Raw genomic sequence first — 10,850 nt, forward strand, 5'->3', positions numbered from 1 at the left:
ACATTTCCTTGCATGGATTTCAGCTTTGCACAACTGCCTCCTAGTGTTGACTTGTGGTGTTACACTTACAGAGATTTGTTAAAGGGATAGTTCACCCAAAAATGAAAATTCTATCATCATTTACTCACCCTCAAGTTGTTCCAAACCTGTATAAATTTCTTTGTTCTGTTGAACACAAAGGAAGATATTTTAAAGAAAGTTTGTAACCAGGCTGCTTTGGGGCAAAAAAAAAAAAAAAAAAAACTATGGAAGTCAATGGTGCCCCAGAACTGTTCAGTTTCCCACATTCTTCAAAATATCTTCCTTTGTGTTCAACACAACAAAGAAATGTATACAGGTTTGGAAAATCCTGAGGGTGAGTAAATTATGACAGATTTTTCATTTTTGGGTGAACTATCCCTTTAAGATCTCCAATATCCTGAAAAATCACACTATTCTGTCTATATATCCAATATAATTCAGTAACATAATTTCAATAAAAAAGTCTTTTCATAATGAAATGTTTATTCGTAAATATTTGACCCTCTAAACAGAATCACAATATTACAGTTTAATAAATAACCACATACGTATTTAAATCTCTCTAATTGTTTTTGGACATATTTCATGAAACAAGTTTTCAGATAACACAGGTAAACATTTCAGCATTATAAGAGTTCATTTAAATCAACATAGTACAATACCACTTGCACATATAAATGCTGCAATAGTGTAATATACATTGAATCATTAGCAATACAACCCATGTCATTGCAGCGATGCACACCAGCATTAATGCTGGGAATCACAACGTATCATTCTGCATAAATTTCATACAAGTTGGGATGGGTGAGACGTTGATTATTGTTTGGCGTGCTGTGATGAAAGTTAAACCAGAATCCGTTAGAGTAAAAGTTCTTAAACATTCCAACTATTCTAATCAGCTAAATAGTGATTATTGATAACAAAAGTGCTTGATGTAATATTGGTATAAATACCATATTAAATGATAATATTTTACTACAATAACCTCAGATTAATGAGATAAAAACCCTTGCTTTCATTCGCAATCACAGTGGACCAAAATGGGTAAGCAGCATAATTAGTGACAATATTTTTTACTATGCTTTTACAGAAAAGAAGCTTATATTATTACACTGACATGAGAAACTGTAGCTTCATCAATTAATAACTTGAGAATAAATTTATTACCTTGAAAGAGCATTCAATGAAGGTCAAGTAGAAGCATTCAAGGTTTTAGAGAATTTTAGAGAAAGCCAAATCAGATCTGGAAATATTCACATGAAGTCCCACAGCATAACACAAGAACAAATATTACATGTTAACATGGGCGTTCCAGCCATACAACCATGTTAAATAAATCCCGTCAATGACGTCTCACACTTGAATCAACTTTTTCTTTATATATATATATATATATATATATATATATATATATATATATATATATATATATATATATATATATATATATATATATATATATATATATATATATATATATATATATATATATATATATATATATATAAATAAGATAACTTAAGAGTGACTCTGAATGTGTGGCTTGAATAAATAATGTACAGTTGCACTGAAGTGCCGTTTTTATCACCTTTTTTTTTAACTGAAAGAAAAAAAAAATCAAATTGTAAAATGCAACATAAATATGGAAATCAACTGAAAAATGTCACTTCCTGTCCTCAGCACCAGCAGGACTTACGGGTGTCATCGCTAACATTACACAACCCTTCCTGCTCCTCCAAAACAGCCAGATTGAACTCATCATTCATGGATCCTCCCAACAAATCAAGATCCTTCTTATTGGCTTGTAGGACTAATTCAGCCAATCGGGTGAAAGACTGTAATGGAAGGGAAAATATGAACCCTAAGTTGCATGAACAACTTGTTTATCAAAACCGATAAAATACAGAAATACTGGGGGAAAAAAAGCATGCAGGCAACATTGTACCTCTGTAATGTTGTGGTTGGTAAAGGCACTTGTCTCAAAAAAATCCATTCCATAAGCCTTGGCAAGCTGGAGCAAAAAAAAAAAAAAAAGATGATGATTATGATGTTTTGAAATTGATGTTTATTCTTAAAGATGTCTTTAAACTTAGATATTATATTTTAGGTTTATCACAAATGTGGAGTAAATTGTAGTATGAATGAAAGATGCACTGCACAGCAGGGAAGTACTATATTTTTACCTTATCTCCCTGTTCTGTAGCTACTTGTCTCTTCTGTTCTTCATCAGACTTGTTCCCAACAAGTATCTTCTGCACCTTCTCAGGGGCGTACTGGACAGAACCAGAAGAGATTCATTAGAAGTGGATGAATGGAGCAGAACAGAAACAGAAACAGCAAAAACTTTCAATTGCTGTTAAATTGGGAGATTAAATTTAATCTTTCCCAGATTTGCAATGTAGCCTCCAAATTTTGGAACCCCATTGTGGATTGAGAGTAACAGAGAGAACGAGGGGTGGTGGAATTTAAATGAAGAGCTAGAAATATGAAGCAGGTTATATTTAGTTACAGTAATAAAGACAGATATGCTTTAAATTCCACAGCCTCACCTCATCTACATCACTGGCCCACTTCATGATGTGCTGGAACGAGCGCTCACTTGTGATGTCATACACCAGAAAAATGCCCTGTTGATACAGAATCAATTTCAATCCGTATTTATCAGCGATTTATCACACAATGGACACCGATATATTAGATCTCAATCCTTCAGTAGGTCTAGTGAGATTTGTGAAGGTCACCTGTGCTCTTCTGTAGTACTGCTTAGTGATGGTCTGATATCTCTCCTGACCTGCTGTGTCCCTGCAGACATAGAGACATCTGAATAGCAAAACCAACTGATCAAATGTTATTATATTACATCATCAGAGAAAAATAAAACATACCATATTTGTATTCGTACTTTAATGCCATCAATTTCTAAGGTCTTCATTTTGAAATCAACACCTGGAGTAGAAAAGGAAAACATTTCATAATGATTTCCAAATATTTTTAAATAAAATGAGCACTCAATCAATGCTCTCATGGAACCATTCATTTTACTGAACAATTCAAATCAGACTCAGTGAAAGGCAGTGAACACTTTTTTTTAGAAATACACTTAGGTCGAGCTTAAGCACTTGAGAGATTTATTTTTTTTGCTGCAAGAAAATGTACAGGACAGAACTTAAGATTGGAAATAAGGTGTCAGCTTATAACCTGAATTCCGGAAAAGTTGGGACGTTTTTTTAAATTTGAATAAAATGAAAACTAAAAGACTTTCAAATCTCATGAGCCAATTTTTTATTCACAATAGAACATAGATAACATAAATGTATAAACTGAGAAATCTTACAATTTTATCCACAAAATGAGCTCATTTCAAATTTGATGCCTGCTACAGGTCTCAAAATGGTTGGGACGGGGGCATGTTTAACATGGTGTAGCATCTCCTCTTCTTTTCAAAACAGTTTGAAGACATCTGGGCATCGAGGTTATGAGTTTCTGGAGTTTTGGTGTTGGAATTTGGTCCCATTCTTGCCTGATATAGGTTTCCAGCTTCTGAAGAGTTTGTGGTCGCCTTTGACGTATTTTTCTCTATAGGCGAAAGATCTGGACTGCAGGCAGGCCAATTTAGCACCTGGACTCTTCTACGACGAAGCCACGGACCGTTCACATATGGCTTCCTTTTTGCATGATAGAGCTTTAGTTGGCATCTGCAGATGGCACAGCGGATTGTGTTTACCGACAGTGGTTACTGAAAGTATTCCTGGGCCCATTTAGTAAAGTCACTGACACAATCATGCCGAAGAGTGTCGTCTGAGGGCCCGAAGACCACGGGCATCCAATAAAGGTCTTCTGCCTTGTTCCTTACGCACAGATTTCTCCAGTTTCTCTAAATCTTTTGATGATGTTATGCACTGTAGATGATGAGATCTGCAAAGCCTTTGCAATTTGAAGTTGAGGAACATTGTTTTTACGTACAATCTTCACAATCTTTTTACGTAATCTTTCACAGCTCTGCCCATCTTTACTTCTGAGAGACTCTGTCTCTCTAAGACATCCCTTTTATAGCTAATCATGTTACAGACCTGATATCAATTAACTTAATTAGTTGCTAGATGTCCTCCCAGCTGAATCTTTTCAAAATTTCTTGCTTTTTCAGTGATTTGTTGCCCCCGTTCCAACTATTTTGAGACCTGTAGCATGCATCAAATTTGAAATGAGCTCATTTAGTGGATAAAAGTGTAAAATTTCTCTGTTTAAACATTTGTTATGTTATCTATGTTCTATTGTGAAAAAAATATTGGCTCATGTGATTTGAAAGTCTTTTAGTTTTCATTTTCATTCGAATTTAAAAAACGTCCCAACATTTCCGTAATTCGGGTTGTACATGGTTAAAAATTTTCCAGGGCAAAAATGGCAACATCTGCTCAAATGAAAGTAGTGAAATGATTTATAATGTATCCCTCTGTTCATTGATATTGTGATTTAAAAAAACTTAGTATGATTAATTAATATGATTTCCTTCAAAAATGCAATTATGAGTTTAATAATCCAATTTATTTAGACACAAATGAAGTGAACATGAAACTTGATGAACCATCACGACAATGACGTGTGAAATAATAAGACCTTGAGCCCTGAAAGAAAACACCTCTCTTTTAAAGCTGAAACAGGCAAGAAAATTCTGAGAAAACAGCAATAACTACAAAACTGCAATAATTGAGTATCTGTCAATAAGCTCAACTGCGAGCTCCTGGAATGGTTATCTTTTTCTAGGAAATTCCACTCTCAAGAACAATTATGACTCCAAAACAACAGTAGTCGGGCATCTCTTCAATTTTTAACATGCCCTGACTGCAATGCGATTAAAAAAAGGACCAATTAATTCATTTCTTTGTTGGAGAGATAACATAGGCAGCTTGTATAGAGGTCTTCATATCTAACATGATTTTAACTGCTAGTTTGTTTCAATTTCAAGGGATTCAATTCAATGCCTGAAACCAGATGGCATGCCACGCACTAGAAAAAGCAAGTACAAGAAATACTAAAATAAGAAATGAGTATAAAGCCATTTTGAATACAGTTTAATGCCATCTGCAAAGCTCCATAGCCTCTTCTTTATCAAACCGCCGTAAATAAAGGCGTGTTAGTGCCCTGAGCTGTCAAACAGGGACACAGAAAGGTCAGCACTACAGCCACTGAATTGGTTGGCCTCAGGCAAAGGAAAATGATGAAAGAGCTGCATCTCCCTTTCTCTCTGCCAGAATCACGGGCAGTGAAAGGACAACTACAATTCAGTGAAATACTACAAAAATAAAAGAAAAACCAAACCAACAATTTTGCCTTACCTCGAGTTCACTGTAATTCTTCTTACCTCATTAAAAGTTTAAAAGTAAAAGAAATGAATAGTATTTTATCTGGAAAAGAGATATGCTTTTCTCGTAAGTTGATTACAGAAGCTAGATATTTTACTTCATATTTAACTTATTAAATATGGATATTTTTCTTACACAAACGCATCGCTTCGCTTCAGAAGGCCTTTATTAACCCCCCGGAGCCGTGTGGAGTACGTTTATGATGAATGGATGCACTTTCTTGAGCTTCATACTCGTTGGCCCCATTCACTGCCATTATAAAGCTTGGATGCGTCAGGATATCTATTAATATAACTCCGATTGTGTTCATCAGAAAGAAGAAAGTCATATACATATACTAGGATGGCTTGAGGGTGAGTAAAGCTTGGGCTAATTTTCATTTTAAAGTGAACTATTTCTTTAATATTTTGACTATTAAAACTCTAGAACACAAATATCCTGAAACCTGTTACCTGAATATTATAAGGTTTATGAACACCAGAAATATCAAGACAATGAAAAGTAGACCTTCAATCTAATGGCCATTCGACAGACAGTAATGAGTATTAAACGTGTCAATGTGCCAGAGCTGTAACAATTAAATCATCTCTTTGACACTTCCCTTCTGAGACAGTGGCTAATTGGAAATGGAAATAATTTTAACAAGACAACAGACAGATATGCTATGGTGATTAGCACATACAAATTTAAACACAAGCCCAATTTCTCTTGTGCTGACAGCATCTCAAACAACAAACAAGAGAAACCAACAAAATAGAAATGGAGCTCATACCTTTTTCTATTTATCATCTAGATAATCAATCAACAGCTGCTTTCTATAGCAAGAACAATTTAACATAACAGCATGTTGCCTTGAGGCAAATATATAACCATTAGCTAATGCTTCAAATTAACTTTCAGACCACACAGACAGATCTTCCACTGTGAGTAATATTTCAGTACAGCGCTAAGGTCCTTGACAGCCTAGTATCATAATATATATATGGGTCACAGCCCAGCGGACCAGAGCTTATTGAACCATGTTTTAGGGCGAGACGCCAGCCATCTCTCAGGACCAGTCAGACTAAAGCTTTTATCCAGCAGTTAAAGATTGTTCTGTATCACATCACTACTTAACAAAAAGAGATCCATCCCACCATATTAAATAAACTCTGACGGGACAGACAGCAGGCTGCAGGAATGAGTCAGGGCTTCTCATTCCTTATTGATTGGGGGGATATCATCTTCAGGAATAGGAGGGGGTTATGAATCTTATGTCTAATTTCAAGAGTAAGCCACTTGATATTATCTGCTCCCTTGGAAACACTGAGAGAGCCACACAACAGAGCAAACCGTGAACTTTTGCAAAATAACAGCCTGACATTCACTCCACATCTAATGAAGCATGGGATTTAATTGAGGGATAAAAATGTTGGGTCCAGCACCTCAAACGCTTCATTAAAATAAATAGTTCACATAAAAATGTGAATTTTTGTCATCATTTACTCATCCTCACATCTTTCGTAGAATTCATAGTATGATAATAATATTTTCATTTTTGGGCAAACTATCCCTGTAAATGTGATAATGATGATCCGATGTTTTTAAAGTTGGAATTAAATAAAAAATGCATATAATTTTAGACGCAACGACGCGTTCTGTGTGAATGGCCCCTAAGGCTGTACACGTTACTGACAATCGTCAATTTTGCTGTGTGAGATTCTCCTGCTGTGTTGTTGTTGAGCAACCGAAGCGTGAGCTGTTAAAGCTCCGCCCCCTTCTGGAAAGGGGGCTGGGAGCAGCAGCTCATTTGCATTAAAGGGATCATTTACTCATCCTCACATCTTTCGTAGAATTTATAGTATGATAATAATATTTTCATTTTTGGGCAAACTATCCCTGTAAATGTGATAATGATGATCCAATGTTTTTAAAGTTGGAATTAAATAAAAAATGCATATAATGCATAAAAATAAGTTAAATTTACACAAACCCTGCCCCCGTGAACATGCAACAAAGGGGGTGAGGCCATGTTGATCTGCTTTAGAGAAGAGGAAGAGTTGTTGCAGTAGAGTGTTGTTACCATGGCGCCATTTTACGCCGGACTGCTTCACAAACGAGGGTCAAATCAACGCTGGATTTGCACAAAAGTTGCATGACGGCTCTTCAAACATGGCGGCACATGCTAGTCGATGAGTTGAATCAACTCCCCAGCAAATACATAAATTTATCCAATTTAACCATTCAGAAACATCCAGTTACATTCTAAAAGTTATAACTTCTTCCTGAGTCTCTTCATCAGTGTCCGACTCCGGTTTGAACAATGTAAGGGGCCGTTCACACTGAACGCGCTTTTCTATTCCAATGCCCATATTCCCATTGTTTTTCTATGTAAACGCGCTTGGCGGACGTGCATGACCGTTACGCTCTTGTCTTACATCTTTTGCATCTTTTGCGTTTTTAAGATGCTGTGTCAAGTTAAAATAATTTCAACTTTTACATGCAGCGCCACTCATCAATATCAGTTCCAAAACATTGGACCAATCAGAAGAACTCAGAGGCGTTACAGTAGGAAGTTGGCATGACAACTGTTTTATTTGACGGCAACATGGCAGAGGAGGTGCTCATTATTATCTTATTTTCTTTTTTCCATGTCAAAACTATCAATTCTTCTGTTTGCCTATTTCTATTATTTCCGTTATTGTCGTTATTGCATTACATCTCAAAAGGGCGTCTCGAGACCCTCGCGTTTTAGACGCAAAGACGCGTTCTCTGTGAATGGCCCCTAAGGCTGAACACGTTACTGACAATCGTCAATTTTGCTGTGTGAGATTCTCCAGCTGTGTTGTTGTTGAGCAACCGAAGCGTGAGCTGTTAAAGCTCCGCCCTCTTCTGGAAAGGGGGCTGGGAGCAGCAGCTCATTTGCATTAAAGGGACACACACAAAATGGCATGTTTTTGCTTAAACCCAAATAGGGGCAGATTTAACAAGCTATAATAAATGATCTGTAGGGTATTTTGAGCTTAATCTTCATAGACACACTCTGGGGACACCAGAGACTTATATTACATCTTGTGAAAAGGGGCATAATAGGTCCCTTTTAAAGGGACAACTCACACAAAAATAACAGTTCGGTCACAATTTACTCACCCTCATATCATTCCAAACCCATATGACTTTCTTCCCTCTGTGGAACATAAAATTAGATATTTAGCAAACTGTCCAAGCTACTCTTTTCCATACAATGAAATTGCATAGGGATAATCGTGATCATCATGCACATTCAGTGTATGGAAAAGAGCATTTTTTTTTGCAAGATCACTACTTCCATGGTTTCCATGGTAGCAAAAAGAAAGTCTTAAAGGTTTGGAAAGACATACTTTTATACATTATAAGCGTCACTTATTAGTTTGCATGAATGAGAAAAATATGTTAAACTCTAAAAAGTATTAAAAATTAGTTTGTGGTCGAGACAGTAATGGGCATTCTAATGACAATCAGTAAAAAATATTTCTTTATGCATATTAGAATTTAGCATATGAGAAAAAATATAAAATTATGTACTCATGGAAACTATTGTAAATTAATCTCTCTGTTTATTATCTTTAAATACGCTGTTGTCAGGACGTAATATCAGCACAGTGTGAACACTGAAATTAGGTTTATGAAATTTATATTTTTCATAACATCCAATCAACTAAAATAAAAATGATCCCTACTATAGGGGGTACTTAAAAGCTTGCAGTGATAAAATAGTCCTTTTAGAGAAAATGGCGTTAGAGATTCCAATAAAAACCTTTCCATATTTTTCACAGATGAGACCAAAACTTACAATTGAGTTAAACCTGGTTTCCATTTCATATCAATACAATGTGAGTTGGAATGCCTGACAGGACACTTTTATGGATCAATCTATTAGAGAGAATGCAAGCAATAACATACACCTGCACTTTCATTGTCTTCACTGCCATTCATGCAACCTATGATTTTATATTAATTTACATTACTGCATTTCTATTAGCCCAGGACAACCTAAAGCAAACACTACTAGGTTTGTGTGACAGCAGTGTAAAAATGCAATATTTAAATACTTCACACACACACACACACACACACACACACACACTTAGGCATCTCAGAAAGAACTAGAAAAGGTTGTGTTAATGCATCTAACTATGTGGTGTAATTCTCAAGCCATTCTTTTCACGGCTCATAGACTATAATGGCCCAGCGCTGCTATGGGTTTTTTTTTTTTTTATCGGTATGTGCTGTTTGTTCTGCAACTCTTTGAACGGATGCATGAAAGTAACACTCTTACCGATTGTGGAAATGTGTGAGGGATGAAATTCATTGTCCGTGAATCTGCATAATAAACAGGTTTTGCCGACACCGGAGTCTCCGAGAAGCAGGAGTCTAAACAGCACATCATACTGTTTGGCCATGGTGTCTTATGGTCACAATTAAAGGAACTCAGCGTCGGGTTTCCATGTCCACCCTCTTCAAAGTATCATCTTCTCGCTTTTTCCATCGACCGGTCCGTGCTTACGTGCCGATTCCCCGAATGACTGAAGATAAAGCAATAGTCGATGTGAGCAGAAATCAGTCAGTACCGCTGATGTGGTGGGTGCGGTGGGCTACTGTATGCTCCCTGTACGTTTCGCCGACATCCTTCACACCTCAGGAAATGGGTGGAGATAACGGGCACACATCATGTATTTGATACTGATATTTACCTAGATTCATTTTATATATACCAAGAATACGCTCATAAAATACATTTATAGTAGGCTAGTTTACAACCTAATATAGCCTAAATATTGTAAAAAATATATAAAATTGGGGCATAACACTAAATCTGAAATTTAAGCATTTTATGCCGTCATAATTTCATAGTGGATCCGTTTTTTGTTAGCAACCAAAAACATCACGTCAAAGACGTAAATCTACATGGGGATGAAGGCTTGTTATAATTAGCGATGCCCGATTTGTGACCAAATCGTTCGAATCGTTTAGATGAATCAGATGAATCGGTTCATAAAACCGGACTGAACGATTCGGATTGAATTAACCAAAGTCGTTCAAGTGATTCAAGAGCTTCTTGAATCACTTGAATCGCTAGTAACCGTCTATTTGAGACACATCCGACAGAGTTTGCTTTAAAATGTAGAATTTTATTAAAACATATTTTCATTTTTTGTTTGTTGTTGTAATTTTAGCATTGTTTAATGTAAATTATATTTAAGTAAGTTATATTTAGGACTCTAAATGCCTGTTTGTATGAGCTGAATCATGGACACTAAACTGGGACACAAGGGATTAATATAAATATTAATAAAACATTATCAGAAAAAAGTTATTTATATATATATATATTTTTTTATTTTTTTTTTAATTGAGGAAACAAAAATTAACTATAAATATAAACTCCAGGACAGGAGCATCTAAAAATTTTCCATGAAAAGAAAACACACATAAGCAATAAACGAA

At 35.8% G+C, this 10,850-nt stretch overlaps 1 protein-coding gene across 1 annotated transcript; it reads right to left on the reverse strand.

Moving 5' to 3' along the window:
- Positions 1–486: 486 nt before the first annotated feature.
- rab15 (RAB15, member RAS oncogene family) lies at positions 487–10,356 on the reverse strand. The gene is made up of 7 exons (XM_048206613.1): positions 9,682–10,356; positions 2,910–2,970; positions 2,766–2,826; positions 2,574–2,651; positions 2,208–2,297; positions 1,970–2,035; positions 487–1,859 (listed from the first exon to the last, which is right to left on the reverse strand). Exons 1-7 carry the CDS (start codon positions 9,803–9,805, stop codon positions 1,701–1,703), a joined length of 639 nt encoding a protein of 212 aa, XP_048062570.1. The 5' UTR covers positions 9,806–10,356; the 3' UTR covers positions 487–1,700.
- Between the last annotated feature and the right edge of the window lie 494 nt (positions 10,357–10,850).

This window comes from Megalobrama amblycephala, linkage group LG11, assembly GCF_018812025.1.
Source record: "Megalobrama amblycephala isolate DHTTF-2021 linkage group LG11, ASM1881202v1, whole genome shotgun sequence".
Classification (NCBI taxonomy): Eukaryota; Metazoa; Chordata; class Actinopteri; order Cypriniformes; family Xenocyprididae; genus Megalobrama; species Megalobrama amblycephala.